At 43.4% G+C, this 20,000-nt stretch overlaps 1 protein-coding gene across 4 annotated transcripts; it reads left to right on the top strand.

Moving 5' to 3' along the window:
• The first annotated feature begins 10 nt into the window (after window positions 1-10).
• LOC143215122 (synaptic vesicle glycoprotein 2B) lies at window positions 11-11,608 on the top strand. Of its 4 annotated transcripts, none has more exons than XM_076436945.1 (11): window positions 11-881; window positions 3,474-3,756; window positions 5,001-5,148; window positions 5,227-5,407; window positions 5,487-5,808; window positions 5,889-6,047; window positions 6,110-6,198; window positions 6,275-6,439; window positions 6,513-6,632; window positions 6,713-7,096; window positions 7,435-11,608. In XM_076436945.1, exons 2-11 carry the CDS (start codon window positions 3,490-3,492, stop codon window positions 7,613-7,615), a joined length of 2,016 nt encoding a protein of 671 aa, XP_076293060.1. In that variant the 5' UTR covers window positions 11-881; window positions 3,474-3,489; the 3' UTR covers window positions 7,616-11,608. The 4 variants fall into 4 exon arrangements, with proteins under 4 accessions (XP_076293060.1, XP_076293063.1, XP_076293061.1 ...); XM_076436948.1 differs by lacking the exon at window positions 11-881 and adding an exon at window positions 933-1,791; XM_076436946.1 differs by lacking the exon at window positions 11-881 and adding an exon at window positions 1,855-3,057.
• Window positions 11,609-20,000: the final 8,392 nt, after the last annotated feature.

Here is a 20,000-nt window from a genome sequence, read left to right as displayed (position 1 = left end):
CGCAGTGTTGTTTGCCTCGCACTATGAAAATGTTGCCTGGCGGCTCGCTTTTCACGGGCGTCCATAGAATGCGAGAAACCGGGCCACGAACGTTGCAGTGCCGTTCCGTCGCGGTCCGAGCCGACGACGAGTGAAAAAGAAACACGGAGAACTCTTCTCGAGGCGCGGTGACGAGAGAGCAAGAGAGAAAGAGAGAGAAGGAGAGAGGGAAAGAGAGGAGAGGTGTCGCTTGTTCCGTGTGCGGCTGGAAATTCGAGGGCTCTCGTATCAGCGGCTGCCCTGCATCGATTTCCAAGACAGCCCCGCTCTTGGTGCAACGTGATCCCCTGAATACGAACCGTGAAAGTGTTGATTCCCAGCCATCGTGGATAACCGATTAACCAGTGCGTCGGAATCGGGACTGCGAAAGGGGTGGCCTGCCGCCGGTTCGAGCCCACTTTTTTCCCACGGAGGGAGGAATAGCCTGGGGTCGACAGGCAACGGCTTAATCGAATTACTGCTCGCCCGGAATACCGACAGGCGGCTTCTGGTTTTTTTCTCGGCAAAGGAACTCTGACGGTGTTCAACGACGATTCCTCTGGAAAGTGAGATAATAATGTCGGATAAGTGTCCTCCAGGTGGACCTCCGGTAGCACTTACGGTTCCTCCAGGGACGCCGTGCTACCGTGATAACAAGGTGCAATCCGTTTCCCGTCGCGACACAGCAGTTTGATTTCAATGTGCGTAATCGATAAGCATTGATGATCAACGTACTCCGGACGAGGTATTATTCGATCATTATCAACGACACGTCCGCTACAATACGATTCGTGACGAGGAAAATACCCAGGGAAGAGACATTCAGAAGGTGTCGCGTTTCACGAGAACCTTTTATCAACCAGGTAAGCGGTGCAATCACCGTCCAACCGTAATATGCTAATTGCAATTCGCGGATCAAACATTCTGTGTTGCTAAACGGGTGGTTCGCCGAACATGTTAATCTGTTTGTTCGATAACCTTCCGACATCTCTTTATGCCAGATCGTACATCTAGATTATTGCGCGCATGAATATCGCGTGTCCGGGTAGGTAGAAAAGGAGAATATTTTGTTGGCCCGGCTGTTAGACGAATATACATTTTCTGCTGTTATTTGGTCCGGTTACAAGTGCGAGTTGCACATCAGGTTATTTTAAAAGCGACACCCGGCCGTCGCCCATTGAAAACCAGATACGGCCGACAATGCGCGCCGGGAGGCTCCGCTGTCTCCTAATTAGCGATAATCACCGATTAAATACAGTTATCGTTACACCATGCAGAGCCGTGGATCGCCGTTGCGCACGATTGTCACGGATGCTCCGACCACACGGCTCTCTGTGTTCTCGACGAGTGTCAGGGACCGAGGGGAACGTGCCGTTGTCGAAAAATTTTCTGTTATGCGTCATCACGCGGCTGCACCGCTGCAGGCCCGTCGAGTGCACTTTAAACGCGTCGCAACGCAACCACGTGCGGCATATGTCTCTCCGTCGGATATCTGCAACCATCCCAGAGTGCGTCGGATATAATTTACGAGCGAGTATTACGATCTACAGTCCGTTCGAACGCTAATTTTGATCGTAATCTCAACAGAGATTCGTCAGTATCTTCCCGTAGAAAATCTAGGAGAAGCGTCGCTAAAGTGCGCCTCCTTTTTCGTCTATTTTGAGAAGCTTCTTGGTTGCATCGCGTTGTCGCGAACTTGGCAAATATTTCTTTTTCTCGAATATGCTCGGAATCATTAATATTCAATTGCGCGATCTTCCAAGAGTAACATAGGTAATTATTTTCTTTGGTACAGTATTTACGCCGTCTGGTCGTGGGAATGAATTTAATGTCTCTCATTCAATTGCAAATTGTTCATCTATGCATAGCTTCGATAACTAAAGTTCTAACGACTCTGCTCACTCAGAACGCTTTTCACCTGCATCTGTTTCTATATGTATGTACGCATAATGAATGTATATTAGCTGTCGCAATTCCCCGGTATTAACTAAAAATAAGCAGACTCGCGTTGACGGGGAACGCAGCGGGTGGCCGCTGCTCAGTTTCATTCTTTTTCGTTAACGTTCATTTGGATAATTAACGGGCGTGAAAAGTTGACACGTGGGTGGTGGTATATTCTTCTGACGGATAGGGGTGACGGAACCGACGTCGAGCGAAAATGTCGGGACGGGCAACAAAGGTTCGCGGAAACGTAGCCTCTTGTTATAGTTAACAATGCCACCGACGACATCGACGCAAGTCTGTCACGTGTGGTTGTGTATATTTAAATAAAGAATCGGGTCCTGTGAACGCGTGCTCGTGGGCGTTCGCGGCTCGTTGTGTGTGTGTAAACGCGAATCGATAAATTAGTTTGCTGGTGCACGTAAACGTGCGCGCGCGTACGTACGTACGCGAGCGAGCGATTGCTTGTGTGCGTATCCGTGTGTTTATAAGTCCTGTACATCGGATGTGACACGTTTTATAAGTTATAACCAATAACAAGTGCCTACAAAAAATGCGCGTCTCCCGATGTAACCCGCGATGACGTCCGCCGGTGACGCAAGATGGCACTATGAAAGCCGTATTTTTTAAATTGGTTCGTTACCTTCCGGTTAGTTCGTTAAGGCCAAAGGGTGCATTAAATATTGACACGTAGTTCTTTTAAAATTCATTTAAAACTCTCTTCCAGTTTGGTCGATCGCGTCTTTGCCAGCGGCTTTTCCATTATTGGTACTATGGTCCGTTTAACGAACTTCACTTGAGAGTCAGTCTCTCGACGCTCCGTTCTAATGATCGAAGGTAATCGACCGAATGCGATATCGGAACCAATGTTTTCTTTCGAGTTCATCTTATTTTTCGACAGTTAATTGCTTCTGGCATAACGTCTCCCGTTTCGCTGTCCACTCGTCGATTCCACGGTCCTCTTCGCTCTTAACGAACTTTACTTGAGAATCTCTCGGCGCTCTCCGGACGTACTAATGATCAAAGTTAACCGACCGTGTGTAATACCGGGAAAAACGGATGTTTCTTTACGCCTCTCTCATTAATCTCACTTTCGAGGTAATAAGTAAGCCGTTTATGTACTCTACTACATTTAATTTTCTTGTTTTTCTTGCATGAATGGAAGCTTATGGACGTCGTAAAAATAAAATACCTTTAACCCTTCACTCCCCCAATTATACTACTGCTTTAAGTTAAAATTAAAAAGAATTGTAAAATGTAAAGTTTTTAAAAATGCACAGAATTTGGAATGGTTCAATTTATTAAATGTGAATAAAACTAGCAATGTAGCATTGTTTCAGATGATGATACGGTAGTGTTCAAGTGTGAAGGGTTAAATGCGGTTCATAGCAGAATTTAGGTGAAAATATTGCTATCAAAATGTCGTTGAGATGTAAAGGATTAATGGAGATGTATTTTGGTTACCTTGTGGGGTAGGGAGATCGATTCACAGGTGGATTTGGATGATGTTGCAGATGGTTTGTGGCAGTGATGCCCTCGTCGGAGGAGGAAAGCCAGTGGCTCGTTGGCAGCGGGGGTGGTCCCGCATCTTCCGGCGGTGGCACAGCATCCGGAACTGGAGAACGCACTGTCACAATTAGAGGAGGATTATACACCGAGGAAATGACGACACAACCGACAAACACGAACACCGCAGGTGTGAACGCGGCTTCCGCCGATTCCGCCGAGCACGATCTCATCGACTCCACCGCCGACGCGACGCTTTTGGCACAATTTCACGAAGACGCTATCAAACAGGTCCGTTGCTAAATTTCTCATTGAGAGAAAATTTATAATATGATTTTCTCAATGATTGTCAACTGTCTTGACTGTATATGTAAATCGCGCGGTAACTTTTCTCGATATCGAATGGCGTTTGAATTTTGACAAGATGGCCGCCGACGAGGCCGCAGCAAACATTATATTTTTAATTTAAATGATATATACACGGGGTGGTACACGAATCGGCCGCGAGATTAAACTGTCTCTAATTAAACAAAGATAAGTTTCAAACAAAAGCACATTGATATCAACAACATGCAAAATGCTTCCTATTTTCTTTATGAAAGCATTACCATTTTTGTTACCAATGCACTTACAGTTACACTGATAATTAAATTAGCCATTTGGATTTAATGATCAACTATTAAAATTTTTATTACCGAGACTAATGGAATCCTAATGATCCACTCCCGAGAGAATGAGGTTAATATCTGATTTTCTGTGTATTTTCGTTGATACAACAACCTACTATTATATCCCGCGTTTGTGAAGCTTGAATACTACGGACGTATATTTTAATTAGCTTGACCGAATTAAACCCAATTAAAACTCGTGAAATTTGAGGAGCACTTTACCGGACAACAATCGTGTTCCATGGAACTTCGTCCATTACTGAAATTTGAATTTTCTGTACCATCACTTGCGATTATCGAAATATATCGAATAATTGCAGATCGATCGATAATCTATCGGAGAGACAGCCCCGCGACCAATGAGCTTATACAAATTCGAAATCTGTATTTACATTGGCTACTGTGGCCACTGTGAATTGTGACGTATCGAAATTGTAAAATCTTGTACCTCCCAGAACTTTACAACAAAAACATAACCTATGTTAAATGGCGTCCTTTTTAGATAAGTTGTTTTGTGTAGGATTTTAATCATTTTTCTCACTGCCACCGTATTAGCTTCCTAGTGCTCCAGCATGGATGAGGTCTTGGATAAATCGATCGTGAAACCGAAATATCAATCGCGGGAAATTCCGGGATATCTGAATGATTTTCCTGTAAATACTTGTACTTGTCATAATATCGTTTGAGGTTACATCCGTAGTTCTATTGACCGTAGATATCATCATTTTTTATCTGATTGATTCAGATGGTTTACCCACAGATGTTAGCACGGATACGATTAAACGTCATCACGAAAATTAGTTTTTCGTTTAAAATCGTCTATTAACCGTGTAATCAGTACAACGTTTGTTAATCTTTCTGTTTCAGGCTGGTGTTGGTTACTTTCAAGTATTGGCTGCTCTGTGCACTGGCTTGAGCCTTGCAGCGGACACCGTTGAATATTTTGTTGTACCATACATTTTGCCGAGTGCAGAGGTTGAATTATGCATCGAGGACAATGAGAAAGGATGGCTTAGTTAGTTGACCACAGTACAAACATTTTTTTTTATGTTAGCTTTAACGAAACGTTGGTTTTCATACTGTTATGTTATAGGCAATATTACGCTGATGGGTCTAGCATTAGGTGGATTATTCTGGGGTGGTCTAGGAGATAGAATTGGAAGGCGTAGATCATTGTTATCCGCAATGTCTGTACATGCTTTGTTTAGTGGTGTTGCTACTTTTATGCCAACTTACGGCACATTTATGATGGCTAGATTTTGTTCTGCGATAGGGTAAGATTTTCCTTTTTCTACTTGCACGTAGCATAGTTGCATGTTAAGTAAAATAATGAACAGTTTTATTTGATCACAGAGTAGGAGGATCCTTACCATTAGCGATCACATATCTGGCCGAATGCTGTCCAAGACTAAGCAGAGGCCGTTGGGTAGGTTTACTTGTGGCAGCAGGAGCACTGGGAGGCGTATATGCTGCTCTTTTAGCAGGGGTAGTTGTTCCCACAACCGGAGAGATGGTCGTTCTTGAGAATAAAGAGCACTTCAGTGCTTGGCATCGTTTCCTTCTACTTTGTTGGTTACCTGCATTATGCTCTACTGTGGGACTTATTTTTATACCAGAAAGTCCAAGGTATTTGGTAGAGGCAGGCAGAGATGTGGAGGCAATGATGGTTTACCAGGTATTTTTATTTATATTTCTGTTCGGAACGTTTGTTGAACTTGGTACTAAAATATTCTGTATGCATTAAAATCTCTGTAGAAAATATATAAGAAAAACAATGCACGAAAGGGTGCAACAGGTGCACAATATCAGCTGTCTGAATTGGAGCTTCCAACTAAAAGGCCTCGTGGTTTGGCACCTCCATCTCCTACTAACCACACTAGTGTAATGGCTGATATAATTTATTCTATTGAAATGGTAAGAGTTTACCATATGATTTTCGTTGAAAAATTAATACTCAATGCCCGTTGAATTTCCAGTTTTGGAATTCTTTTCTGGAACTATTTGTATCACCGCATTTACGCGTGTCGATAGTGCTTATAATCATTTGGTCAACCGTGTCATTTGGGTACGTAATTTAAGTAAAGAGTATTTGCATATAGTTCTGTCTATAGATTAATCAACACAACTCGTTTACTTCTCAGGCTGTACGGTCTTATGGTATGGTGTCCCGAGTATCTCAAACTTATACGTGCAACAGAATACAAAAATCATACGGAACTGATTAACGGAAGAGACTATAAAAACGAGACGTTCACTGGTTCTATAGAGAATCGTCAATACAGAAACTCGACCTTTTTTAATTGCAAGTAAGTAAACAAGAGGGAAACCATTAACAATTGTCCTGTACTGGTTAATATACACATCTAACTATTATTTCAGATTTACTAAGATGGTATTCAGCCACGTAGATTTTGACAATTGTACTTTCCAGGCTGTAGAATTTAGTAGTATAAAGTCCAGCAAAACTCACTTTACGCACAGCGAAATTACATTCTCGAAGTAAGTAGTTATAATACAAAATGCATAACAACTTAAGAGACAGATAGGATACACGGGATCTGTTCCTTCTTTTTCTATAGATTTGTGGATACTGACCTGTCCGCGCAAGTTTTTACGAACTGTACATTAAGGAATAATACGGAATTAAGTTTAAGCGGACCTTGCCCGACTCTCGATTTGGATTACAATATTTATATAGAGGAAGCACTCAACGGTCATCTCGTTGCTCAATTGGCCTTCGTGCCTGCAGCTGCTCTGGCGGGACTAGCACTTACTGTACTTCAGCGGCCAAAAATGATTGGCATCTCGTTATTTTTTTCTTCGGTAGCTGCCCTTTGTCTAATTCTAGTGGGTACGAACAATTATGCAGTCCTTGGCTTCGAAGGTGGTTTCATAGCCATTTTTGCTATCGCTTGGACGTCACTTACGTTGGTCACAGTCGAGAGCTTCCCTACACATTTGAGGCAAGTGTTCCACAGGTTCTACTCTATTAATCCTCGAACAGCTGACCGGAAACTGCGATGCACTAGGCCAATGAAAATACACAAGTCTTGCTTCGACAAGTTGATCAGTATTCACTTTTCATGTGTCATCTCGAAGGTCACCTCGATTCTTTAAAGGTTAATATATATTTTTGACTTAAAATAATTTTGGCCACAAAAAACGGGTTTCCAGTCTACTGTGCAGTGATCCGGATTCGACTGGACGAGAATTAATGGGAGAGGGGAATAATAATAAATAAAATCGATTGACCTTTCGAACCAATCTAAAACATAATGGTAAAGTTGATTGATGTTCACAGGTGTACTGGTTTCGGTTTGATAGCGGCTGTTATAAGATTATCTGGTTTGATAGGAACCGCAACTTACAAAACTTTAGTCGGCGCACCCTTAATCGCGCCCGCACTGTTGACTGCATTGCCCTTGTTAATAGCTAGTCTCACAACGTTCAAATTGCCTCACACTCATACAGTTTTCTTATAAGGACCTTAACGAGTAAGTGAACGAAAGAAAGAACGAAACAGGAAGAACGAACACAAAGGTACGCCGTGTGAAAACAAAATGGAAAAGACGTTTTTAATCTATATTTTAATGAATCTTTTACGAGTTGAGCCGATGTTTTTACATGATCACACGCTCACGACAAGAAAAATTTGGTCAAGATCGCGTCTTAGACCTTGAAAATAATCGATTCCTACCTAGAATGGTCCGAAGGAAAAGAAACCGTAAGTGAAGTGTTCTGGACACAAGTGCAAATTCGTCGATTTGCAGCAACCACCTGAAAAAACGAAAGATTCACTTGTTTCTTCTCTTTTTTATTTTCCCTTTTTCTCTTTAACTTGGAAGTGTGATTTCGTACAAAGTGACATATCCTAAAACTAGCAAACGGATGAATCGCAGTCTGTGAGGTGACGGGGGGGGGGGTTAGTATCCAAAACGCACAGACACCGAAGAGTAATCGTCTCATACGCTAGGGAAAAAAGTTTGGATGTTCTACGAGAATTTTCATACAAGTGTTTTAAGCGTCAACGAAGATCATTGTCATAACGGAAAACAAAATAACTTAGGGAAGAAGAGGAACGACGAGTCGCATTACCGAAATTCGACGTAAGACTTGTACTCCAAGATTTTGCTCCATCTTCGAAGTCAACTTCAAAGTCTAATGCAGTCTACGCGACCTCTTCGGGGGTCGTGAACCGTGCATAGATGTTTATAAAACTATTTTAATAGGCCGATAGCCGTGAAACGTGTCAATTGTAACTGGATATGTTAAGAGGCTGAAGAAATCATCGTCTACAATGATACGTCGAGGCATAATGGATTGGAGGACAGATATACCACAAGGAAACGTCATTTTTCGATATCCGGAATAGACGAGTTGCAGAATGTTATCCGTAAAAAAAACAAACATATAGATGTTTTTTCCGTTCGTTGTTAGACTAGAGAAGCTGTGCATGATTCCAGAGTCGTTGCGTTTCAAGTTGCAGTTCGTTCGAGCAAATTTGTCAAGGACAAAATCATAGAAATTTTTATATTTCCAATCGCTGTGTGCATACGCTTTTACTATTCGAACCGATCGTAAGATGTATTCTAAGAGAATAGACGAGACACCCGTACTACGACGGCGAATTGTTTTTCTTACCGCGGGAGAAGCAACGGAGATGTTCAATAATTTGTTGCATTTTATCGATTCAAATAGCCTGCAGGAATTTTAGAAATTAGGCCCAGCTAACGAAGAGAGGCATTATCCGCATAAAGATGAAAGAGTTGCCGTACAAAAATCCTAAATTGTTAGCCGAAGACTAAAAAGAAAATGAGATAGAAGCTTACGCTTCGTTTTAGCATAAATCCAAGAGATTATCGCCTCTAGTCAACTTTTAATCGTCTTTAAGCTTTTTATTATTCGTGACGAACTTGACAAAGTAAAAAAAATAGCTAAAAGAAATGAAGAGCAAGAAGAACACGTCAAACTTTCTGATACTTGGAAACAACGTAGAATATTATTTTCTACAAGATGGCGGCGGCTATTACTGATGACGGTCGCTGTTACATTTATGAAAAAAATAACAATTTTGCTAGAATTTTAATGTCGTCTTGGGACGACAAGCCAAAGTTAAACAAAAAATACTGGTTCCTCAGAATGGACAACTACTCCTAGGCAATAAGAGCGTACAGTAACTTTTACGAAGCGATTATCGAGGTATCTCATTCTTACTGAAACTCAAGATATATTAACTAAGTATATAAGCGAGTTTATTAGCGAGATATTAAAAGAGAAGAAGAAAAAGAAAGAAACAACAACAACAAACTGCTGTTGGCAAAGTTAAATCAGATGCGTAAATTAACGTCCCGTCATGGTTTACAGAAATTTTTTCATATCAAATTGTTGGCATCTAATTTATCAAGGATAAAAATGTTAATGTTGCGGATCGATTGTCATTTTGGAAGAAGTAGAAACGAGTCGAAAGTGCTCCGTTGACCGCACAATTTTTCGTATAGACTAATTCTATTGTTTTTTTTCAGCAATTCATTGACTAATAACATTGGTCGCTTCAGGAACTAGAAAACGTTGCTCGTTCCTACTTCTATAAGCTGTACTCACAAATTCGACAGTGAAACAAGCCTGTGCTGGCGTGGCAATAAGTGATACAATCATGAAAATTCCTCTCAAGTGTACACGCAAGTACATATAGCGCTTATACAATTTTCTTTATACAATTTTTTTTCAAAGGTTTTTCTTCTTCAGCAGAGAGGGGAATAACGCGTTTTAAAAGTCGAACATTAGTCTGACAATGAGTCTTACTTGAAATTGGGACCACTTATAGATTCTGAATTTGAGTACAATCACGGCGAATCTTCAGTCTAACGATAGCTCTATTAGATAGTGGAAGGGGCATGTTATTAATACTTCGACCGCCATGTCAAATATTGATGATTACAACAAAAATTGTATAGTTTTTGTTGTATGAGAAACGTTGGCGGTACTGGACTGGCAGTCAATGTATTAATGAAGCTTACTGTTTTTTTTTTTTTAAACTTAAACGAGCAGCGCCAGCACAAGGAGTTCCACATTATAAATTGTTGCTACAGCATTAAATTCATTGTTACCCGTAGGTAATACACTTTACTCAACATATCACTTATGAGCGAGCACTCTAGATTCGTAGGCTTTAATTAGACTATTTGACTAGACATATTTAGAAGTATGTATCAGCAATCGTAAAGAAGGTGAAGTCCCAAATTGATAAAATAGCAGTGTGCGTGCGCGTGTGTGTGTGCGCGCGCGCAAAGAGGCTGTTACGGTATTGTCCTTAAGGATTACGTTTTAGAAGTTTCTTCTAGCGAGTAAAGCGATTAACAATGGATAATTTGATTGTACACGGATTGATTATCAGCTGATCAAACCTCATGATTGCAGCTGTTAAGAAATTTCGTTTTAATGAACCAGTAAATACTCGTGAAAGCGCATGAAATGTCGTTCAGTGCAATATTGTTTTTATTATTTTATCAACAATTGATTGTATAGCTCAAGCTACTGTCACTGCATCATTGAATAATTGTGTTTATCAATTATTTTAAGCAGTGCATCCTACACAGACTGAAGACAACGATCGGTTGATAATCACTGTGTATATTTATTTTCTAGAGACTGTTCCCTAACACTTAAATTTTTAATGTTTAGTTATTTATGTAGGGTTTTCGGAGAAAGAGGGAACGCTGCAATCTCGAAATTCATGGTTCGACTTTTCCTAATTTTCTATGGCTCTTGAGGGTTTGGAGAGTCCTGCCATTGTGATGATCAATGCTCTGTCTATCCCGGACGAGCCTGCAAAATGGTTTTAGGAAAACGAAGGAACCGGGATTTCGAGATTTATAGACTTTTAGCGACTTTTCCTAATTTCCTACGTTTTTTAAAGGTCCTGACCCCACCTTTATGGGGAAAAATGGTATATATTATATATAGTCCAGTGATTGCGACGAAGCCGCATCTAAGTCGCTGGTTTCATGGGAATTTAATTCTGGTTGCACATTCTGCTGAATATGTCTTACGAGACTTAAATATTTCTTTTAGCCCTTTGAATCTACTTCGCAGCAAGCAACTTGCACTTTCGATTCTCACATTGTATAAGACGGATGTGTTAATGCGGTGTTAATTAATGGAAAATATCTCCGAATTATTAATGTATTTATTAATGTATTTATAATTTATCTATTTCTCGGATTTGGAAGCCGTAAGAGTAAAAAGCAATACTATTCAACAAACTATGCAACCAGTACTTAAAGAAAAAGACAGTTTATATAATTATTAAGAAATATTACACATATTGTTCCAGCAATTGGGCTACAGAATATTGTACATTAACATTGAAAACATTCACACCATTTAATAGAAGATATTGATCGTACGATAGAAACAGATTTTCTCCTACATGTTTAATTGATTTTATTAAAACATATTTCCTTTTTACTACACAAGCGTAGTCCTCCTTCTTTTCTTTAAAGTTTACGAATCCATCTTTACAGATTAATACAACGTTGATATAAAGGTAAGGTATAAATAGAAAAAACGAACTTTAGTATACCTAATCTGTAAGTTTTCCAAGAATCTTAATAGAGAATGGATGCATTGAATCCGACAATTGAAAAAAAATTTATTTACATTCTATATAGTTAAAATCGTAAAGCAGCGTATAGTAAACAATAGTAAAATAACAGTTACTTCAATGACAAGAACTTTTTGCGCGACATTCAAACTGAGGGTGTGCCGCCGTTTCTCAATAGATAAAGAAGAGCGATCGCGCCGGTAAGTTAAGTACACCCACTTTATCGACCGTCATCAATAAAGAAATCTGCAAAATGAATCGTCAATTATCGCCAACATGTCAACAACAATTATTTTGAATCCCCTCCATCGAACATGATTCATTCGGTTTGTCAACCCACGAACTATTATTAAGTCTAAACAGCTTACGCAATTCTCTTAGTCATCGCGACAGGTAAATAATTTAAATGATCATGAATATATTATAAGCAATCGCTAATGATAGTCACACTTGTGCAACTATAAGGTAATCAGTGGGACACCGTGCACACGTTTCACTATTTTTCCGTCGATCTGTTCTCACCGATTGTTGACCTTGAGCTTGACCTTGGGCGTGACCTTGACACGACGAAGCAGTACGCAGAGGATTGTGTCAAACGAGCCCTGACCTAACCTATTCTAGGCTATGTCTCCGTTCTCCGTATACAGACAAAGCCTAGGAGAGGCTAAATCAAGTTACTCCGGTTCCTAGAAACGAGTGTGTCATCGGCGGACTGTCTTCCAGCGAATTCGACTTCTATTTATAATTCTTTTCGCATCGTTTTCCGTACCTGCGCGTCGTAAGATCATTTTATAAAATCTAGCATCGAATAAAATACTATATTCTATTAATTGATTTTGAAATTGTTTCAGAATCATAACCTGGCTTGACGGTCTCTCACGATCCGAAGATTAATCCTTTAAAGACGAACGTCGTCATACCGGCGACTTCAAACTCGTCAGGTTCGTAAAATCGCAAACAATTGAATTATGTGCATACCAAAAGCCAAACACATATTTTTCTTCTCTCCCCAGTGTGCAAGACTTATTATTGCACTGCAGATTTTATGCATTTACGACAAAAATGTTGAAGGAGTTTATGCACATCAATATATTATTTTCAACCGATTAAGAAAAGAAAGAAATTTTGATTCGGCTCCGACTCCTTGCAATTGATGCAGACTATTTTTATTTTGCTTAAAAATCCGCAGTCTACTTATTGCATACGATCCAGTACTCCGAGAGGAACATCTTTGTAGAAGCCGACGTCCGCGAAGGGTGAAAACGTGAAATCACGGATTGTCCCGTTGGAAACGGGTCCGATGACGTCGTTGGATGCAGAAGTCGCGAATCCGTCGAGACAGCGGATGTCGGTTTTTCCGATGGGGCCTCTTTTTACGGCGTTGGGCCCGGGACCGCACAAAGAAAGCGTGTCACGCCTAAAAATACGCGAGGCACGCAGGCAGGTAGAGACGTGAAAAGGTCGTGGGGGCTGGGAAAGAATATATAAAAAAGAAAAAGAGTAGAAGAGAGAAAGAGAGAGAGAGAGAGAGAGAGAAAAAACGGCGAAGTAGTTGCACAAGAGCAGCGATTTGGTATTCAAATCGCCAGCCGTGTTCCCGCCTCACTCGCGGCACAGGTTCTCCTCTCTCGTGCCAGTAATACGAACGGCCTTCTTCGTTTAAGTGTTTTCTCTTCTTGTTCTTCCTCCTCTTCCTCCGCCTCTTGCTCCTCCTCGACCTCCGGTTCCCGGAGTGCTGGCTCGTAACGTTCCTCGATCCTTCCTCCCTTATCGCGGGTTTTACTCGTCTCGCATATCTATTGCATGAAATTACACCACTTTTCTCGTCCCCCGGTGCTAGTCTTTATCGCGAGCCCTTCGAGAGAGAAACCGCCTGTCCTGTCCTGTCCTGTCTTGCCCTGTCCCCCGGTCCCGGTCGCTCGCTCTCGACACCTTTTTCTCCTTGAAACTCCGCTCGATTCGCACTGATATCGAATTACTCGGCGCACTCGTCGTCCCGCACGATGCGTCTCGCCAAACCCGGCCGCTGCCACGCTCGGTGGTCACGCGCAAAATTCGATCGACTCGTACAGCCTTCGTTTCATTCGTTACAGTCCTCTTCATTACGACTGCGAGGCGCAATAGAACCGAGGACGCGAGAGCGCGATCGAGACAGAGAGAAAGAGAGTCCCCGCAAGCACGGTTTTTCAATTACATAAATACAGTTCAATTCTCGGGACACCGACGAAGTATGGAGCCTGCAGAAACACGTCTCGAAGGAATTTGAATCATCGGATAGAAGATGATCAAACACAGGAGAGAGTCTTTATAAGTATGATTTACGAGTTACATAAATATCGTCGTTGATTGGAATAATCTGCATTATCATCCTCAGGTGACCACTAGAGAAGACAGCAACGATATTGCGGAGAGGATACACCTCGTGGAGACACGTCCCGGAGGACCAAAGACGCAAGAGAGGGAAAAGAAGTAGGATTTTTAGTAATGACTATTATCGCCAGACTGCGGATTTTATGCCAAATAAAAAATTATTATGCTGTCAGAAAGGGATTGATACTCTTAAATTCTTGTAACCTTAATATCATTTGAAATCACTTCCACCCATTTTTGTCACAAATGCATAAAATCCGCAGTCTAATTATCACTTGTATTTTGGAATTAATACGCGTTACAATCCTCAGGTGGTCACCAGGAAAGCCAGCAACATAGGAGCCACAAGGACACGGTGGGAATTGACGTCGACAAACCGTGAGACGAAAGAGACCCGAGAGGCCACGAGAGGGAGAAGATTCCTCAATAACTACAATTTTTAGATAATACAAATATGAACACAAGTAAATCGAAGATGAGTTAATCCGCGTTGAAATCCTCAGGTGTACACCAGCGTAGGCAGCAACAATATCGCAGTCCCGAAGGAATTTGAACGCGCGTAGCGGCACGGCTCGCGGAGACTTCGATGCCCGCACGTGCAACGTCCGACTGCCGCGGTTACATAAACGGAACCAGCGAGGCTCGGTTTATTTCGTATAATTTCCGAATGTAGCTTCACTTTCTCTGGCGCACCAACCGAGTCGTCGTTTCGTTTCGTTTCGTTTCGTCACGATACAGCGAGCGAGTGAGCGTGTCCCGAGCGTTCGCCAGTGGGTAGGCCGTGTCTGTTCGTCGTTTACCTGGTGGCTGCGCCCGAACCCCGCGACCGCTAGTATCTTTGCGACGAACAGTAGATCACACTTTCCACTTCCGTTGACGTAGCAGCAATAGCAGCGGCTGTCCGTGTTCTGTCTCGCCTCGCTGTCATAGAGCCAGCCCGTCGACGGGTCCAAGGTCCCCGGGTTGGGTTACCGAGACCGTCGCGGATCGGTGCGATCGGACCGGGATCGATCCTTGGAGCGATACGCGGGACACACCAGTAGATCATGACAGTAGATCACCCGTTCCAGTTTTTTGTCCTCGGGCCGACGTCCGAGGCGCAAGAAGCGCGGATAACGTGGACGAAGATCGGCATACGTGGCACCGGATTGGCCAGCGGCATACCTCGACGACACGCGCGTGTTCTGTGCGCTCACATCGGCAACCTGTGCACCCACTAACCACTAACCGGCGAACCACGGGAGGCCAAGGTGTGCGCGCGCCAGGATAATATATGTATCTACGTGCGTTAACCACGTGAGACCGGCCAGCATCTTTCCACGGCCCCGTCTGGTGGGGACTTCACCTATGGACTGCTCTCTCGCTCTGTCTCTCCCTCTCTCGATTCTTCTCTCTTTCCCTCTCTCTCTCTCTCTCTTTCTCTCTTCCTCTCTCACTCGTTCTACCTCTCGCTTCGCGAACCTTGGATCCCCGGGAAATCGTTAGAATCTGAACGTCGACGAATCGCTTCGCCGCCGGCCAATGGTCGGCTATCTGTCCGATGCATGCGCAACGATATCCTACGATGATTAACGTTCCGTTTTTAAACGTTCGACGGATTCCAGGTGGAGTCTCCTCGCCGGATTCTTATTACCAAGTAATTGGCTGTCGTGGGATCCATTGAATTCAGCGGGTGTGAAAGGGCCTCTTGTGCGTGTCGAAATGAAGCTCGGGAGTTGAGAATATTCTTGCCTATACCTTGTCCAACACATCTAATTAAAGTCTGGGTATTGAATTCCAGTAGCTGAATGGTCACTGACCGTGAGATTCCTTGGATTCGATAGGTGTGTAATAGTCCTGTCATCTATGAGGTTATCGAAAATATTTTCATCCAGCCTAGAGTAACTAAATTCCAGTAAGCATTAGTTGATAGACCAGTGAACCGAGTAGTCTGTGTAACTAATGGATCACTGATCGTGTGATCTAAGTAGTTAATGGTCACTGACCATGCGATTCATTGATTTGTATTATTAAATAGTTATTATTAATATCAAACGTGTTTTTAAATGAGTTGACTTCAGCAGGAGTGTCAGTATCAGAAAGTTAGGCGCGACGGATGCGTCGCTTGGGAACAATCTGACAAAATTGTATGTCAACATGTGCGATTTTTGCCGCGCCTAATGAAGATCTAAGGCAGTGTTAGGCAGGCACAACGCGGCATGATTTTACACGGATCCCGCGCGTCCGCAAATAGCATAAACACGTGCATCGGCGATGCAGCTGGGTAAGTGGGTACGGCTCGCGTATAGTTCGTACGACCTTCATAAAAACTCGCCGATCAGAGATTGCCGGGAATGTCGAGTGAGAACTCGCCGTCTACGGGGTGGCGAATAAAAAAGTAGGCGCCTGGCTTGGCGAGAGTGCGAGCACGAGAGAGAACAAGAAAGGGAGACAGACACCGGACGCTAACTACTGCGCCCGGGTAAATGGCAGCGGAATGACGACGAGTAAAAACGTAAGTTGTCTGCGCGAAGAAACGAGCTTCGCCTGAAATGTATGCGACAGGACCCAACAACGGACCGGGAAAAGAACGGTCCTCCGTTTATAGATCGGCCGAGATCAGGACAACAGGACTATAATTCGCGGACAGGGGTTACCTTTTATTTCCGCTTACCGGACGTTTTTTTCCCCGGCCGGACAACGTAATCTGTCCAAAGAGAACACCGGGAGAGAGAGAGGATTCCTCGTACTGGGTGCTCTTCCCTCGATCTTCTTGGCAAAAGCAGCGCCTACTCGTGTATTTTGCTGTCCAGTCACTCCCACAGAATGCTAATCGAAGGCAGCACCGCAGAGAAATGCCCGCTTTTGGTCCCCCGAACTATCTCGAAGATGGGTGAGTTCCAAGTGAGTTAGATCACTTGCTTCTTTGTATTTATGTATTTCTAATTTGTCGTTTTTCTTCTCACGCAGATTAGAAGAAATAATTGGACGATTTTACCGGGGGGTTGGTTCACAACTGGAATTGTTGCCGCCGTTGAAGGATCCATTAAAAAGTCTTTAGCCGCGGACCATAGATTTTTAGGTATTAGGAATTGGTCGCTGGCCGGTAATGAATTAAACGAGTTTATTAGCTGGAAATGAGTGGTTCTCCAATTAACGGCGCGTCGATTTCCGAGAGGAGGATCCAAAATGCAGGCCGAGGAGAGTCGGCATTTTCTACGAAGGGATAGAGCGAGTGTCGGGCGCAGCACGGAGCCAAGGTCATAGTTGGCGATGGTATCTCGACGACCGTGGGTGGTCTATAACGTTTTTTGAGTCTATGGCAACCTTCGAATGGATTCGCAGCGCGAGAATCTCTCGGGGACTTCCAGCCTTGGCGTTCTCGTCTGAGTAGAAAGAGAAAGAAGGCGCGACCGATTGAATGGGATTTTTAGCAACAATGAACGGGACCCCAGACTGGCCGATTGATTGAATAATTACGTTTCTCCTATAGGGACAAGTTGTCCCGAACGCAAGGGCAACGGGTTCTCCTTGTTGTTCTTGCGCGCTCATGGCACTCTCTTCAATCAGGCGCGTCCCGCCTTTATTTTGCAATCGGCTCTCGTTCGCGCCGCGGTCAGTATTCCGAATTCCCATTTGCAACGTCGAAGATTAAGATGGCGGCGGCCTACGATAATTTATTAACTAGTCCGGCGAGTCAAACCTGTTGCTTCTCGGCCGGACGTGTTTCGCCGTCCGCGCGTCGAAACCCGAGAGGAAACTGGTGTCCTCCGATACATCGCCACGATCAGATAATTGTCTCTTTATTCCTCCTGCTTCGCCGATTCCATCTTTTCCACTTGATTTTTGCACACGGACCCGACTTACCGTTCGCCGAGAGCAACGCATTCCATCGCTCGGTGGTCCGTTTCTATAAAACAGGTGGAATTAATACATACATTTTTATGCCATCAAATAGGTTCGCTACGCTTGATTGAGATAGACTGAAGAGAACATTTGTTATATAAATGATAGTCGTCGAACAACGTGTCCGACGAGGCGAGGCGATTATTCCACTGCAAATCGTCGTCCGAGGATCCGTCGATGAAGTCCGCTATTGCAACAGTGGTTCTTGGTACTGGAATCTGCTCAGACTTTCTAGTACGTTTGTCCAACAGGTTTACAATACTGTTTCTCATTTCGCATGAACGCTGGAATAATAATTTTAATTTTACCTTTAGGATCGCAAAGGGTTAATGAAGTTTGTTCAATGGCGGGTTTGAAGAGACTGCCCTCAGTCGGTCTGGGTTAATAATCGTGAATTTTACGAAGTGATGGAGGAGCCGACGAGAAAGACGGCGCGGTTACAACGTCGAGCGTAAGGTCACGGTATTAAAAGTTGAAAACTGGTTGCAAAACGTGTCCGGGGCCCGAGCGCAAACACCTCTTCTGGCCCGAGCTCGTTCGTTTTCGAGTCACGTCGCCCGGCCGTCATGCTCCCCCTAATGCAGCAAAAGCAAACCGCGAGATACAATTTCCAAGACGTTTACGTGGATTCTCTGGATTCTTTCGTTCTGCTCACGGCTCTTTAACGGTTCGATATTATGCCGGTATACTGTGATCCGCGATGGCGACCGGCCAGCGGGTAGGAAATTCTCCAACAGTGACGTAAAAAGGTAGCGCCCCGGGGGCATTTCTTTAACGCGGCGCCACCCGTGCACAGGGGCCTCGGCTTTTATACCTGCGCGAATCAAAACAGACGGCCTTATCTTCCCCGCTCGAGTTACTTCGGTTCCCTGGGGATCCTCCGTTTTAATTAGGATCGGGAATACGTTGCCACCAAGCCGTGTTAAAACCGTACGCCATGCTTCTAGCTCGTGGAAATATACCACACTAGACTCCCCAATAACGCGGTCAAAAAATTGTTTAACATGTTGACAGCCGACTCAATAACAGATAGTAATGTGTATAATTATGCAGCAGATTTTATGCATTCAGGACAAGTTGAACAAATGAGCCGAGGGCTCGAGCGGGAGACGATCTTCGAACGGACGCTGGAGACGAGTTCGCCAACCCTCAGCCGTGCAATTAGGATTCTTTTTCCCCGGACACATAAGTCTACATAGTAAAAGCATCGGCATTTAATAAGCATATGTCTGGGAGGCGGCCACGTACGTCGATGACCCTGACATTTACTACGATGCACTTCACACAAACGCCACATTGACGCCACGATCGCATAATCAGTTGTATTTCCTCTTACGCGCCATTTTGACTTCTCAGCGGCGCCGTTGCTTACGGAAAAATTGTACTTATGCGACCAGAAAGCTGTGCAAATTAGAATACTCCTCTTCTGGGACTAGACAAATTAGTCTCTGGAAGTTGGGTTTATATTATTTTAAACAATGTGGATAGAAACGATCTTCTTGCACAGTTGAATTATAATTGAAGACGTTGTAAAAAGCAGGCAAGTCGATTTTTTAGTAAAATTGTTTTTCTCTGTTCCTGATTGTGTAATGCTCGGATCAAACAATTTTTTAGACTCACCCGATTTTTCTTTAATTATTTACAGATCAAGAAAAATGATCGGAGAGTGGAATTAGCTTTCTATTCGGCCCTATAGTTTCCAAGTAGCGTGACTAGCCGCAGCGGGAAGTGACTACGCACTATATTTTGCAGAATCGAGCGATCCTTCGGCTGGTACATACCTGTTTGCAAATCGGTGAGGCCGTGTTGACATTGTCGTGCCCGCTCGCTCGCGAACGCGCGAGCGCTGAAAACGAGCGAGAAAACCTGTTTAACGTACAAATATTGAACCGCTACTAGGTTCCTCTCGCCTCGTAACAGTCGTTGGCAACGAGAATAACGCGGGTCGCCGTGAATATTAATCACGAAATTGACTTGGCCCGTCGTGCACCGTCGCCTTTCAATTCCAG

Source organism: Lasioglossum baleicum, chromosome 13 (genome assembly GCF_051020765.1).
Source record: "Lasioglossum baleicum chromosome 13, iyLasBale1, whole genome shotgun sequence".
NCBI lineage: Eukaryota > Metazoa > Arthropoda > Insecta > Hymenoptera > Halictidae > Lasioglossum > Lasioglossum baleicum.
This window is presented reverse-complemented; position numbering and strand designations above follow the sequence as displayed.